The sequence below is a fragment of the Musca autumnalis genome, unplaced genomic scaffold (genome assembly GCF_047663935.1).
Source record: "Musca autumnalis isolate F117 unplaced genomic scaffold, ASM4766393v1 scaffold_5, whole genome shotgun sequence".
Taxonomy (NCBI): Eukaryota; Metazoa; Arthropoda; class Insecta; order Diptera; family Muscidae; genus Musca; species Musca autumnalis.
The window spans coordinates 192,654,514-192,670,981 of record NW_027412088.1 but is presented as its reverse complement, the minus strand read 5'-3'; the positions used below and the strand labels follow the sequence as shown (position 1 = coordinate 192,670,981).

The window sequence follows — 16,468 nt, the reverse complement described above, 5'->3', positions numbered from 1 at the left end:
TGCATTCCTTTCTCGATTACAAAGGTAATACATTCCCCATTTTCCCACTTGGTGACTCTGTGCGGTTTTTGTCACGAAAGCACACAGCGGTGAACATGGTGGTCGTGTCATAATAATACAGATCGTTGAAAGATCAAGATCAAATGTCTGTTTGGCACTGATATAAACAAAATCAAAAGAGAGTGCAGCATCTAAAGTTTAGCCGGCCTCAGCTTTATAAAAGTGAAAGCTTTAGTTTAACTCTCTTCTAGATAACTTTGTCTGTTAGTATTGTTTTTATAGCGGTAGCAATAAGATCATCAATAATTAATTCTTTTGAGTTTGGTTCAACATTCATAAAAATGATCGCCCTAACAATTCTGCTTAGTATTCTATTGGTGTTATTGGTTTACATTGGTCATTTAATACAAAGACATTTCAATTATTGGCATAATCTGGGAATACCATGTGAACCGCCCAATTGGTTTTTGGGCAATCTCGATGGCTTCACCACGACCCGTTCCTTTGATCAAATAATACGGGAGTATTATGTGAAATTTCTAAATTCCCCCGGACCATTTGTGGGTTTCTATTGGATGTACAAAAAGGCAGTGTTTGTCATGGATCCGGCATTGATTAAACAAATCCTGATTAAGGATTTCCACAAATTTACCGATCGTGGTTTCTATAGCAACGAAGAAGATGATCCTCTGTCGGGGCAATTGATAAACTTAAGTGGCAACAAATGGCGCAATATGCGTAATAAATTATCTCCAGCCTTTACCTCCGGACGCATGAAAGCCATGTTCCCTCTGGTCATTAAATTGGGCTATGATTTGGTGAAAGTAGTGGGAGAGCGTTTGGCAAATAATTCAATCGTGGAAGTGAGAGACTTGGCGGCATGCTTCACCACTGATGTCATTGGCACTTGTGCTTTTGGTTTGGATATGAATTGTATTCTGACTGGTGATAAGGAATTTTTGAAAATGGGTCATAAGGCCTTGAGTGAACAGCGTTTTGGCAATTTGGGGTTTGTGGTGCGTTTTAGTTTTCCCGATCTCTGTAGAAGATTACATTTCAAAGAAACCCTGCCCGAGGTGGAGGAATATTTTATGAGAATTGTCAAAGAAACTGTGGATTATCGGGAACAAAATAATATCAGACGTAATGATTTTATGGATATGCTAATTGATTTGAAAAATAATAAATTAATCAAAGATGAGTCAGGAGATGAGTTCATTAATTTGACATTTGGACAAATTGCAGCCCAGGCATTTGTGTTCTTTGTGGCTGGTTATGAAACCTCATCGACCACCATGAGTTTTGCCCTCTATGAATTGGCACAGAATATAGATATACAACAAAAAGCTAGGGAGGAGTTGTGCAAAATTTTGGCCAGCCATGATGATATTCTTGATTATGAGTGTCTCAAGGAAATGGTGTATTTGGACCAGGTGATACAGGGTAAGTTGGGAGCTGCATTAGAAACCCTGAAAACATATTTAACATATCGATCTTCTCTCTTAAGAAACCCTACGTCTTTACACCACCATACCAACCATTAATCGTTTGGCCTCAGAGGACTATGTTGTTGCCGACAATCCTAAATATGTGATCAAAGAAGGCATGGCCATTGTTATACCAGCTGCGGGAATACATCGTGATGAGCGTTATTTCCCCCAACCGAATGTATTTAATCCTGACCACTTCACGGCGGAAAAAGTTGCCGAACGTGATTCTGTTTTAAATTTATCATTCGGTGATGGACCAAGAAATTGCATTGGCATGCGTTTTGGTAAAATGCAGGCCATGATTGGCTTGGCATTGTTGTTGAAGCATTTCCGTTTCACAACATGTAGTGAAACCCAAATTCCATTGACTTTGGATAAGAAGAGTGTTATAGTGGCCCCGGAAAGGGGTATATATTTGAAAGTGGAAAGAATTGAATGAAAGAAAAAATATAATAAAAATAATTCACAATTTTTGGAACAATAATCCTGGATTTTAAAAGGAATATTTTTGGGTCAAAAATAATAATCAATAATCTTGGATTTAAAAAGGAATGTTTTTGGGAAAGTTGTCGTGGATTTAAAAAGGAATATTTTTGGGACAATAGTCCTGGCTTTAAAAAGGAATATTTTTGGGACAAAATAATAATCAATAATCTTGGATTTAGTAATATTTTTCGGAAAGTTGTCGTGGATATTAAAACGAATATTTTTGGGAAAGTTGTCATGGATTATAAAAGCCATATTTTTAAATCCTCGGTAATTGTCCCAAAGATATTATTTTAAAAATTTACGATATTGTCCCAAAGATATTATTTTAAAAATTTACGATATTGTCTCAAAAATATTATTAAAAAAACCACGATATTTTCCCAAAAATATTATTAAAAACATTCACGATATTGTCCCAAAAATTTTACTTAAAAAATCCACGATATTGTCTCAAAAATATTACTTAAAAAATCCACGATATTGTCCCAAAAATTTTACTTAAAAAATCCACGATATTGTCTCAAAAATATTATTTAAAAAATCCACGATATTGTCTCAAAAACATTACTTAAAAAATCCACGATATTGTCCCAAAAATATTATTTAAAAAATCCACGATATTGTCCCAAAAATATTATTTAAAAAATCCACGATATTGTCTCAAAAAACATTACTTAAAAAATCCACGATATTGTCCCAAAAATATTATTTAAAAAATCCACGATATTGTCGGAAAAAATATTATTTAAAGAATCCACGATATTGTCTCAAAAATGTTATTTAAAAATTCCGCGATATTGTCCCAAAAATATTATTAAACAAGTAAGAACGGCGTTAAGTTCGGCCGGGCCGAACTTGTTATAACCTTTACCACAAGTTGTATTGAAGTAAACTGGAATAATTTCTTTCCTTTCATGTATGAAGAAGACTTAATACTAAATTTCAGCAATTTCGGTAAAACAATGTGAGGCACCATTCTATGGGGGCTATTACAAAACGTCGGTCTATACCGACAAATTTCTAACGGAAAGTTTTTAGGCTCAAAGAAGACAAAATACCAAATTTCCTATATTTCGGTAAGAGAATGTGGCTAAAACTAAAAAAATACCGAAAATCAAGAAGTAAGCTTCTATGGGGATATAGGAAGACGTGGACCTATACTGATAATACTCTTCTGGAATATTTTATAACTCTTGGAAGACGAAATAACGAATTTCAGCCATTTCGGTTGGATATTGACGTCACAATCTTCGGTATTACAAAAATCCGGAGGTACCGTTCTATGGGCGCTATATCGAAACGTGGACCTATACCGACGAATTTTAGTCAGAAATGGGGCACTATGAAAGCGTGGACCTGTACAGACTAGGGTTATGACTTTTTGACCTTTTTTCTCAAAAATGATTTCCTGTAGCGAGAATGAATGAACTTTTGCCTATTAATGCCAAAAATAACATTCATTCCATTTAATTATTAAAAAAGGTCACGCACAAATCACTTTGAAAAAAAATGATTTTTTGGAAAATCCTATGAAATGAAAAAAAATTTTTTCTCAAAAAAATGTTTTCCTGTTGCATGAATGAATTACCTTTAACCTATTAATAACTAAAATAACTTGTATTCCATTTAAATAGTAAACAAGTAAAAAGTCGTTAAGTTCGGCCGGGCCGAACTTTTTATACCCTCCACCATAAAATAGTCTTAATTAAAATGGAATAATTAGGGTCCTTTTACAATTTTAGGTGGAACAACTTTTCGACAATGGATAGACTCCTACTGTCTCCCACTATTGCTTAAATTACACTGTGAACACAAATGTTGGGGCAGAGATAATTTCTTTTGGAGATGAAAGCCCTTGGTGTGTGTATATTAAAAACCCCGAAGGACAGATGCGCCGTGATTCGAACTTCCGCGTTATGGCGTGATGAAGTTTTTGCAAGAGACCCTGTAAGCCATCATGAATTAGCATTATATCTTTGTTTGTTGTTTTTGTAGAGCACTTAAGCAACAGTGAACAAAGATATAACGCTAATTCCTGATGGCCCACAGGGTCTCTAACAAAAATTTCATCACACCATAACGCGGAAGTTCGACTCACGGCGGATCTGTCCTTCGGGGTTCATAATATACTCACCAAGGCCTTTCTTCCCCAAGAGTAATTTTCCGTGCCCAGACTTTCACCTCCATTTTGTTGCACAGTGTTATCTAATCTAATCTAAAAAAATGTGTTCAGCTAGGTGAAAGGTACCACCTACAGGGCGATATCAAAGAGTCAACCTATCTTTAAATTTTTTGGCGGAAAAGTTTTATAGCTGCAGGGAACTTCAAGAGTCAAATTGAGGGTAGTTTCATCAAAACAATGTAAACCCTCAAAAATGGACCCATGTTGACGAATTTTAGTGTAGAAATTTCGTGACCACTGAAAATTCCCGAAAATCGGGAGGTACAGTTATATGGGGGGATATACCAAAACATGGACCTATATTGACGATTATTTTTGAATAGACAAAATTGTTAAAAATTGCAGCTAAAATTCTCAAAATACCGAAAATCGGGAGATACCTTTATATGGGGGCTATACCAAAACATGGACCTATGTTCACGATGTTTCGTTGGAGATGTTTTATGACCACTGAGAACTTCAAATGTCAAATTACGGCTATTTCGGTTAAAAACTGTAGCTAAAATTCTCAAAATACCGAAAATTGGGAGGTACCGTTATATGGGGGCTATACCAAAACATGAACCTATGTTGACGATGTTTGGTGGGGATGTTTCATGACCACTGAGAACCTCAAATGGCAAATTACAGCTAGTTCGGTTAAAAACTGTAGCTAAAATTCTCCAAATACCGAAAATCGGGAGGTACCGTTATATGGGGGCTATACCAAAACATGGACCTATGTTGACGATGTTTCGTGGAGATGTTTCATGATCACTGAGAACCTCAAATGTCAAATTGCAGATAGTTCGGTTAAAAATTGCGGCTAAAATTCTCAAAATACCGAAAATCGGGAGGTACCATTATATGGGGACTATACCAAAACATTGACCATGCCCATATCCTTTGGGATATAAGTTTGTTGATCACTAGGAACCCTAAGTGCCAAATTATAGCTAATTCGGTCTGCAAATGTGGCGAAGAACGTCAAAATACCTCAAATCCGGAGGTACCGTTATATGGGGCTATACCAAAAAGTGGACCGATATAGCCCATCTTCGAACTTGACCTGCCTATGGAAAAAAGACCCTCGGGTGCAAAATTTCAGCACTCTATCTCAATTATTGCGGACGCTAGAGTGATTACAACAGACGGACAGACGGACAGACAGACGGACATGGCTAGATCGTCTTAGAATTTTATCCTGATCAAGAATATATATACTTTATAGGGTCGCAAATGATTAGTTCGATGTGTAACAAACAGAATGACAAACTTAATATACCCTCCATACTATGGTGGAGGGTATAAAAAGTTCACGCACAAACCACTTTCAGTTTATATGATATATGGAATAAAGTTATGTATGATATAAAATTATATATATATATGTTATGATATGGCGATAAAATTGGCGAGAAACGAAAGCTTATGTCATTTTGGTTATCTCGTGTCGTTTAAAAGCTTTTTTTGAGCCATATATGTGCTTAAAGTGACTCCAAAATTTTTTCAAAAAAGTTCATATATGAAAACTTTGAAAGCTTTTTGTGCGTGAGCTTTTTTTGTCGAATCATCTTATAATTAAGATTTTATCTAATCTTAGGCAAAAGTTCATCAAAATATGATACAGGGATGCGAGGTTGTAAAAAAGTCATAACCCTAGTACAGACATATTTCTGGCGAACAGTTTTATATCACATTGAAGACTAAATACCAAATTTCAGCCATATTATGTAATATTGAAGACACAACCTTCAAAATACGAAAAATTGGGAGGTACTTTTCCATGGGGGCTATAAGAAGGCGTGGATCTATACCGACAAATTTAAAGGGGAAGTTTGAGTACCCCCAACGAAGTCTAAATACCAAATTTCAGCCATTTCGGTGGAATATTGAGCCCACAACGTTAAAAATACCGAAAATCGGGAGGTACCGTTATATGGGGGCTATATGAAGGTGTGGACCGATACCGACAAAATTCTGGGGGAAAGTTTTGTACCCATAAAGAAGACTACGCACCCAATTTCAGCCATTTTGGTGGGATAATAAAGCTAAAACCTTAAAAATACCGAAAATCGGGAGGTACCGTTCTCTGGGGGCTATATGAAGGTGTGGACCGATACCGAAAAAATTCGGGGGGAAAGTTTTATACCCCTAAAGAAGACTAAGTACCAAATTTCAGCCATTTTGGTAGGATAATGAAGCTAAAACCTTAAAAATACCGAAAATCGGGAGGTACCGCTCTATGGGGGCTATATGAAGGTGTGGACCTCTAAAGAAGACTACGTACCCAATTTCAGCCATTTTGGTAGGATAATGAAGCTAAAACCTTAAAAATACCGAAAATCGGGAGGTACCGTTCTATGGGGGCTATATGAAGGTGTGGACCGATACCGAAAAAATTCGGGGGGAAAGTTTTATACCCCTAAAGAAGACTATGTACCAAATTTCAGCCATTTTGGTAGGATAATGAAGCTAAAACCTTAAAAATACCGAAAATCGGGAGGTACCGTACTATGGGGGCTATATGAAGGTGTGGGCCGATACCGAAAAAATTTGGGGGGAAAGTTTTATGCCCCTAAAGAAGACTATGTACCAAATTTCAGCCATTTTGGTAGGATAATGAAGCTAAAACCTTAAAAATACCGAAAATCGGGAGGTACCGTTATATGGGGGCTATATGAAGGTGTGGACCGATACCGACAAAATTCTGGGGCAAAGTTTTGTACCCCTAAAGAAGACTACGCACCCAATTTCAGCCATTTTGGTGGGATAATACAGCTAAAACCTTAAAAATACCGAAAATCGGGAGGTACCGTTCTATGGGGGCTATATGAAGGTGTGGACTTCTAAAGAAGACTACGTACCCAATTTCAGCCATTTTGGTAGGATAATGAAGCTAAAACCTTAAAAATACCGAAAATCGGGAGGTACCGTTCTATGGGGGCTATATGAAGGTGTGGACCGATACCGAAAAAATTCGGGGGGAAAGTTTTATACCCCTAAAGAAGACTAAGTACCAAATTTCAGCCATTTTGGTAGGATAATGAAGCTAAAACCTTAAAAATACCGAAAATCGGGAGGTACCGCTCTATGGGGGCTATATGAAGGTGTGGACCTCTAAAGAAGACTACGTACCCAATTTCAGCCATTTTGGTGGATAATGAAGCTAAAACCTTAAAAATACCGAAAATCGGGAGGTACCGTTCTATGGGGGCTATATGAAGGTGTGGACCGATACCGAAAAAATTCGGGGGGAAAGTTTTATACCCCTAAAGAAGACTAAGTACCAAATTTCAGCCATTTTGGTAGGATAATGAAGCTAAAACCTTAAAAATACCGAAAATCGGGAGGTACCGCTCTATGGGGGCTATATGAAGGTGTGGACCTCTAAAGAAGACTACGTACCCAATTTCAGCCATTTTGGTGGATAATGAAGCTAAAACCTTAAAAATACCGAAAATCGGGAGGTACCGTTCTATGGGGGCTATATGAAGGTGTGGACCGATACCGAAAAAATTCGGGGGGAAAGTTTTATACCCCTAAAGAAGACTATGTACCAAATTTCAGCCATTTTGGTAGGATAATGAAGCTAAAACCTTAAAAATACCGAAAATCGGGAGGTACCGTACTATGGGGCTATATGAAGGTGTGGGCCGATACCGAAAAAATTCGGGGGGAAAGTTTTATGCCCCTAAAGAAGACTATGTACCAAATTTCAGCCATTTTGGTAGGATAATGAAGCTAAAACCTTAAAAATACCGAAAATCGGGAGGTTCCGTTATATGGGGGCTATATGAAGGTGTGGACCGATACCGACAAAATTCTGGGGCAAAGTTTTGTACCCCTAAAGAAGACTACGCACCCAATTTCAGCCATTTTGGTGGGATAATAAAGCTAAAACCTTAAAAATACCGAAAATCGGGAGGTACCGTTCTATGGGGGCTATATGAAGGTGTGGACCCCTAAAGAAGACTATGTACCAAATTTCAGCCATTTTGGTAGGATAATGAAGCTAAAACCTTAAAAATACCGAAAATCGGTAGGTACCGTTCTATGGGGGCTATATGAAGGTGTGGGCCGATACCGAAAAAATTCGGGGGGAAAGTTTTATGCCCCTAAAGAAGACTATGTACCAAATTTCAGCCATTTTGGTAGGATAATGAAGCTAAAACCTTAAAAATACCGAAAATCGGGAGGTACCGTTCTATGGGGGCTATATGAAGGTGTGGACCCCTAAAGAAGACTACGTACCCAATTTCAGCCATTTTGGTGGATAATGAAGCTAAAACCTTAAAAATACCGAAAATCGGGAGGTACCGTTCTATGGGGGCTATATGAAGGTGTGGACCGATACCGAAAAAATTCGGGGGGAAAGTTTTATACCCCTAAAGAAGACTAAGTACCAAATTTCAGCCATTTTGGTAGGATAATGAAGCTAAAACCTTAAAAATACCGAAAATCGGGAGGTACCGCTCTATGGGGCTATATGAAGGTGTGGACCTCTAAAGAAGACTACGTACCCAATTTCAGCCATTTTGGTGGATAATGAAGCTAAAACCTTAAAAATACCGAAAATCGGGAGGTACCGTTCTATGGGGGCTATATGAAGGTGTGGACCGATACCGAAAAAATTCGGGGGGAAAGTTTTATACCCCTAAAGAAGACTATGTACCAAATTTCAGCCATTTTGGTAGGATAATGAAGCTAAAACCTTAAAAATACCGAAAATCGGGAGGTACCGTACTATGGGGGCTATATGAAGGTGTGGGCCGATACCGAAAAAATTCGGGGGGAAAGTTTTATGCCCCTAAAGAAGACTATGTACCAAATTTCAGCCATTTTGGTAGGATAATGAAGCTAAAACCTTAAAAATACCGAAAATCGGGAGGTACCGTTATATGGGGGCTATATGAAGGTGTGGACCGATACCGACAAAATTCTGGGGCAAAGTTTTGTACCCCTAAAGAAGACTACGCACCCAATTTCAGCCATTTTGGTGGGATAGTAAAGCTAAAACCTTAAAAATACCGAAAATCGGGAGGTACCGTTCTATGGGGGCTATATGAAGGTGTGGACCCCTAAAGAAGACTACGTACCCAATTTCAGCCATTTTGGTAGGATAATGAAGCTAAAACCTTAAAAATACCGAAAATCGGGAGGTACCGTTCTATGGGGGCTATATGAAGGTGTGGACCGATACCGAAAAAATTCGGGGGGAAAGTTTTATACCCCTAAAGAAGACTATGTACCAAATTTCAGCCATTTTGGTAGGATAATGAAGCTAAAACCTTAAAAATACCGAAAATCGGTAGGTACCGTTCTATGGGGGCTATATGAAGGTGTGGGCCGATACCGAAAAAATTCGGGGGGAAAGTTTTATGCCCCTAAAGAAGACTATGTACCAAATTTCAGCCATTTTGGTAGGATAATGAAGCTAAAACCTTAAAAATACCGAAAATCGGGAGGTACCGTTCTATGGGGGCTATATGAAGGTGTGGACCGATACCGACAAAATTCTGGGGGAAAGTTTTATACCCCTAAGGAAGACTACGTACCAAATCTCAGCCATTTTGGTAGGATAATGAAGCTAAAACCTTAAAAATACCGAAAATCGGGAGGTACCGTTCTACCATTTTCAATACCAACCATCCTGCAAGTAATAAAAACTTCTGTACCAAATTTTGAATCTCTATCTTTACAATTGCGAGCTGTATCTTGATTTCAACAGACAGACGGACGGACGGACAGACGGACATGGTCAAATCGACATAGAATTTTATGCTGATCAATAATATATATAATATATAGGGTCTTCGACGAATAATTCGATGTGTTACAAACGGAATGACAAATTTAATTATACCCTCCATATGGTGGAGGGTATAAAAATTACCAATATTTTCTCAAAAATATTATTGAAAAAAACTCCACGATATTGTTTCAAAATATTTTAATATAATTTTTGAAATATTGTAAAAGTAATTATTTAAAAATCCAAGTTAATGTCTAAAAACTATTATTTAAAAAAATGTCACAAAAATTTTATTAAAAAATCCACGATTGTAAATATTAATAAAAATCTACGTAATGGTCCCAAAAATATTATTAAAAAATCCACGATTATTTTCGCAAAAATATTAAATAAAAGTCAACGATTATTGTCCCAAAAACAGTCCTTAAAAATCCACGACTATGGTCCTAAAAATATTCCTTAAAAAATCCACAACTATGGCCTTAAAAATATTCACTATTATTGTCCCAGAAATATTTCTTTTAAAATCCACGATTATTATCCCAAAAATATTAGTTTTAAATACCACGATTATTTTCCCAAAAATAATAATACTGGCTTTTTAAAGGAATATTTTTATGACAATATTCCTGATTTTTTATGGAATATTTTTGGGACAATAACTCAATAGAAAATGTAGCTATTAATTGCATACTTTTTTAGATTTTTAGGACCGCACCAAGAGAACAATTAACCGTGGATTTCTTGCCGAAGAAAGTGCAGGGTATCATACGCATTACCATTTCAACTGATTGCATTCAGTTTTCTTTACATTCAAAACGACCTCAGCCTTAATGATTTAATTAAATCTACAGTAAACAACGTTTAGAATGAACCCTTGTATGCATAAAAAGCTCAGTTACTCTCAGCGTTCCTTATAACATTGTGTCACTGTGTTTATCAATCAATTAAATTTAAATATAATATAACATAACAAATTCAAACGTTCTAAATATTTTCAAAAAATCATTTTACTTTTGTTTTTATTTGCTGACCCAGTCTTCCAGACAAAGTGAGTGTCAAGGTGTGTCATTGCATTCCAGATTTACCGGCAAAACAATAAAATTTACTTGCATCTCTCCGTAAATAGATAGAAAACACAACAAAAGCAAAAATTTCTTCTTCGGCGCTCGCAAATTGAAATTACATTGAGAAATTTCATCAAACAAGGGAAGCTTTATAACTTGTTGTTGTCACAGAATATTTTTCAGTTTTAATTGATTTTTAGCAGAGTGCATGTCGTAAAGTTCGATACAGACATCGGGTCAAGGCAAAGGCAAAAATAAAAACACTCAAATATGGATATCGCCACAATCCTATTGGCCACTGTTGTCCTTCTACTGATTTATGTGGGCCATTTGCTGCACAAGCGCTACACTTACTGGGAGTCTCAGGGTGTGCCCTGTGATAAGCCAAACTGGTTACTGGGCAGCCTGGGTGGAGCAATGACCACAAAGCCGGTTGAACAAATCCTGCGCGAATATTATGAAAAGTATAAAAATGCAGGACCATTTGTGGGTTTCTATTGGTTTACCAAACCTGCAGCCTTTGTTACCGATCCACAACTGCTGAAACAAATTCTCATTAAGGATTTCTCCAAATTTACCGATCGTGGTTTGTATTGCAATGAAGAAGATGATCCTCTGTCCGGTAATCTCTTCAATTTAGATGGCAACAAATGGCGAAATATGCGTACCAAATTAACACCCACCTTTACTTCGGGTAAAATGAAAGGCATGTTTCCGTTTGTTACCAAACTGGGCCAGGATATGATCGAAGTTGTCGAAGAAACAATTCAAACAGATCCCCATGTCGATGTTAAGGACTTGGCGGCCTGTTTCACCATCGATGTCATTGGTAGCTGTGCCTTTGGTTTGGAAATGAATTGTTTGAAGGGTAAAAACCCTGAATTCCGTAACATGTGTCGCCGTGCTTTTGTGGTGCAAAGATATGGCATTTTGGGTTTGGCCTTGCGTTTTGGTTTCCCCGATTTGGCCCATCGTCTGCGTGTAACCGAAACAATGCCCGATGTGGAAAAATTCTTTATGGACATTGTCAGGGATACCGTAGAGATGCGCGAGAAAAATAACATCAAACGTAATGATTTTATGGATATGTTAATTGAAATGAAGAACAATAAGTTGATGAAATCCGAAGATGGTGAAGATTTGACGAATTTGACATTTGGTCAAATGGCTGCTCAGGCTTTTGTGTTCATCTTGGCCGGGTTTGAAACATCCTCAACAACCATAAGTTTTGCCCTATATGAATTGGCACAAAATCAGGAGATCCAGGATAGAGCCAGAGAAGAAATCGAGTACGTGTTGGGTAATCATAAGCAGTTCAGCTATGAGTGCCTCAACGAAATGGTGTATTTGGAACAAATTTTGCAAGGTAGGTGGTTAAGATGGGTTATGAGAAAATGGAAAAAAATCTTATCTCAGTAATAATGGTGGATTTTTTACAATATTTTTTTGACAATAATCGTGGATTTTTTAAATAATATTTTCAAGGCAATAATCGTGGATTTTTTAAATAATATTTTCAAGGCAATAATCGTGGATTTTTTAAATAATATTTTCAAGGCAATAATCGTGGATTTTTTAAATAATATTTTCAAGGCAATAGTCGTGGATTTTTTAAATAATATTTTCAAGGCAATAATCGTGGATTTTTTAAATAATATTTTCAAGGCAATAATCGTGGATTTTTTAAATAATATTTTTCAAGGCAATAATCGTGGATTTTTTAAATAATATTTTCAAGGCAATAATCGTGGATTTTTTAAATAATAGTTTCAAGGCAATAATCGCGGATTTTTTAAATAATATTTTCAAGGCAATAATCGTGGATTTTTTAAATAATATTTTCAAGGCAATAATCGTGGATTTTTTAAATAATATTTTCAAGGCAATAATCGTGGATTTTTTAAATAATATTTTCAAGGCAATAATCGTGGATTTTTTAAATAATATTTTCAAGGCAATAATCGTGGATTTTTTAAATAATATTTTCAAGGCAATAATCGTGGATTTTTTAAATAATATTTTCAAGGCAATAATCGTGGATTTTTTAAATAATATTTTCAAGGCAATAATCGTGGATTTTTTAAATAATATTTTCAAGGCAATAATCGTGGATTTTTAAATAATATTTTCAAGGCAATAATCGTGGATTTTTTAAATAATATTTTCAAGGCAATAATCGTGGATTTTTTAAATAATATTTTCAAGGCAATAATCGTGGATTTTTTAAATAATATTTTCAAGGCAATAATCGTGGATTTTTTAAATAATATTTTCAAGGCAATAATCGTGGATTTTTTAAATAATATTTTCAAGGCAATAATCGTGGATTTTTTAAATAATATTTTCAAGGCAATAATCGTGGATTTTTTAAATAATATTTTCAAGGCAATAATCGTGGATTTTTTAAATAATATTTTCAAGGCAATAATCGTGGATTTTTTAAATAATATTTTCAAGGCAATAATCGTGGATTTTTTAAATAATATTTTCAAGGCAATAATCGTGGATTTTTTAAATAATATTTTCAAGGCAATAATCGTGGATTTTTTAAATAATATTTTCAAGGCAATAATCGTGGATTTTTTAAATAATATTTTCAAGGCAATAATCGTGGATTTTTTAAATAATATTTTCAAGGCAATAATCGTGGATTTTTTAAATAATATTTTCAAGGCAATAATCGTGGATTTTTTAAATAATATTTTCAAGGCAATAATCGTGGATTTTTTAAATAATATTTTCAAGGCAATAATCGTGGATTTTTTAAATAATATTTTCAAGGCAATAATCGTGGATTTTTTAAATAATATTTTCAAGGCAATAATCGTGGATTTTTTAAATAATATTTTCAAGGCAATAATCGTGGATTTTTTAAATAATATTTTCAAGGCAATAATCGTGGATTTTTTAAATAATATTTTCAAGGCAATAATCGTGGATTTTTTAAATAATATTTTCAAGGCAATAATCGTGGATTTTTTAAATAATATTTTCAAGGCAATAATCGTGGATTTTTTAAATAATATTTTCAAGGCAATAATCGTGGATTTTTTAAATAATATTTTCAAGGCAATAATCGTGGATTTTTTAAATAATATTTTCAAGGCAATAATCGTGGATTTTTTAAATAATATTTTCAAGGCAATAATCGTGGATTTTTTAAATAATATTTTCAAGGCAATAATCGTGGATTTTTTAAATAATATTTTCAAGGCAATAATCGTGGATTTTTTAAATAATATTTTCAAGGCAATAATCGTGGATTTTTTAAATAATATTTTCAAGGCAATAATCGTGGATTTTTTAAATAATATTTTCAAGGCAATAATCGTGGATTTTTTAAATAATATTTTCAAGGCAATAATCGTGGATTTTTTAAATAATATTTTCAAGGCAATAATCGTGGATTTTTTAAATAATATTTTCAAGGCAATAATCGTGGATTTTTTAAATAATATTTTCAAGGCAATAATCGTGGATTTTTTAAATAATATTTTCAAGGCAATAATCGTGGATTTTTTAAATAATATTTTCAAGGCAATAATCGTGGATTTTTTAAATAATATTTTCAAGGCAATAATCGTGGATTTTTTAAATAATATTTTCAAGGCAATAATCGTGGATTTTTTAAATAATATTTTCAAGGCAATAATCGTGGATTTTTTAAATAATATTTTCAAGGCAATAATCGTGGATTTTTTAAATAATATTTTCAAGGCAATAATCGTGGATTTTTTAAATAATATTTTCAAGGCAATAATCGTGGATTTTTTAAATAATATTTTCAAGGCAATAATCGTGGATTTTTTAAATAATATTTTCAAGGCAATAATCGTGGATTTTTTAAATAATATTTTCAAGGCAATAATCGTGGATTTTTTAAATAATATTTTCAAGGCAATAATCGTGGATTTTTTAAATAATATTTTCAAGGCAATAATCGTGGATTTTTTAAATAATATTTTCAAGGCAATAATCGTGGATTTTTTAAATAATATTTTCAAGGCAATAATCGTGGATTTTTTAAATAATATTTTCAAGGCAATAATCGTGGATTTTTTAAATAATATTTTCAAGGCAATAATCGTGGATTTACCCCCTTCAAATCCTTCCAGAAACCATACGTCTTTATACCATTGTGGTGTTCCTGAATCGCCAGGCTCTTGAAGATTATGCTGTACCCGGTCACAGTAAGCTGGTAATAAAGAAAGGTATGCCAATTATAATACCTGCTGGAGCCATACATCGCGATGAACGTTATTACCCCGAGCCAAATGTTTTCAATCCGGATAACTTTGCACCTGAGAAAGTGTCTGCTCGTGATTCGGTGGTAAATCTTTCGTTTGGCGATGGACCACGCACCTGTATTGGTATGCGTTTTGGTAAAATGCAAACAAAGATTGGATTAGCGTTGATGCTGAAAAATTTCAAATTTTCCGTTTGTGAGAAGACAACAATTCCCATGAAATTGGATAAGAAAAATCTTTTTGTATCGGCAGAGTCTGGTGTTTATTTAAAGGTGGAGAAAGTTTGAGAGGAGATAAAATAAATTTATAACAAAATAAATGTAAGTATCAAGTGGTTTTCTTTCATTATGGGAGGGATGTATAACAGAGTGCCAGGGGGCGAAAGTTGGTGAAAGGGAAAAGTCCGCATAACGAAAGTTATTTTCTAATGAATAAAAAAACTACTCACCCAAATGAATCAACGAACTTAAATCTGATTGGGGTAGGTTATCTCATGAAATAAAAAATCTCTTTTAAAAGCAAACAGTGGAACTCAGCCGGAACAGTTTACTTGATACTGAAATATTAGTCCCATGTATTAGTGATATTAATATAGTTGTGTCTAGTTCTTTGGTTTCAATATTGTTTTAGAATTTTTTATTTTTTTATAATTCCTATAATTCTAATAATTCCTTGGAACAGTGTTCCACTGTAAACTTTTTATTTATTTGTATTATTTTGATGACCATTGTAATGATCATTTAGGTTCTCATAACTAAATTTCGTTCAAACAGTGTTCCACTGTAAACTTTTCATTTATTTGTATTATTGTGATGACCATTTTAATGATAATTTTGGTTCTCATAATTAAACTTATTTATTATTGTTGTTATTTTGATGTTGTTGTTGCTTTTTTGGATAACCTTGACAGCGTTCAAGGCCCACAATAGCCCAAACATTTTTTTTTTTTTCATTCCATTAGAAAGCAAATGCGACGCAAAAAACACAATAACAACAAACAAATATTAATTTGACAACAAAAAACACACACGCACACATATTAATTAAAAAGCTTTTTCGGGGCTGGACTATCTATCTACACTGAGCAACAATATAATTTTAATTGAAATACAGTCGGACCTCGATTATTCGTAATAATCGGGATCAGAAGCATTACGGATAAACGATTTTCACGGTTAATAGAGTAACACTGTTTCTGATATATGTATTTTTAATTAAATAATATGCAAATATTTATAAATAAGGAAGGCAAACTCAAC

General features: G+C 34.5%; 2 protein-coding genes across 2 annotated transcripts; both read left to right on the top strand.

The window, feature by feature from the left end:
* The first annotated feature begins 218 nt into the window (after nt 1-218).
* On the top strand, nt 219-1,974 carry LOC141405711 (probable cytochrome P450 6a21). The gene is made up of 2 exons (XM_073990368.1): nt 219-1,443; nt 1,508-1,974. Exons 1-2 carry the CDS (start codon nt 342-344, stop codon nt 1,927-1,929), a joined length of 1,524 nt encoding a protein of 507 aa, XP_073846469.1. The 5' UTR covers nt 219-341; the 3' UTR covers nt 1,930-1,974.
* Nucleotides 1,975-11,131: 9,157 nt separating this feature from the next.
* On the top strand, nt 11,132-15,533 carry LOC141387609 (cytochrome P450 6a9-like). The gene is made up of 2 exons (XM_073957519.1): nt 11,132-12,328; nt 15,078-15,533. Exons 1-2 carry the CDS (start codon nt 11,233-11,235, stop codon nt 15,494-15,496), a joined length of 1,515 nt encoding a protein of 504 aa, XP_073813620.1. The 5' UTR covers nt 11,132-11,232; the 3' UTR covers nt 15,497-15,533.
* The last annotated feature ends 935 nt before the right edge of the window (nt 15,534-16,468 follow it).

Coding starts and splice junctions, on each gene's coding strand:
- LOC141405711 (XM_073990368.1), top strand. CDS start 342: ATGATCGCCCTAACAATTCTGCTTAGTATTCTATTGGTGTTATTGGTT. Junction 1,444..1,507: donor TTTGGACCAGGTGATACAGG/GTAAGTTGGGAG, acceptor TTCTCTCTTAAG/AAACCCTACGTCTTTACACC.
- LOC141387609 (XM_073957519.1), top strand. CDS start 11,233: ATGGATATCGCCACAATCCTATTGGCCACTGTTGTCCTTCTACTGATT. Junction 12,329..15,077: donor TTTGGAACAAATTTTGCAAG/GTAGGTGGTTAA, acceptor AAATCCTTCCAG/AAACCATACGTCTTTATACC.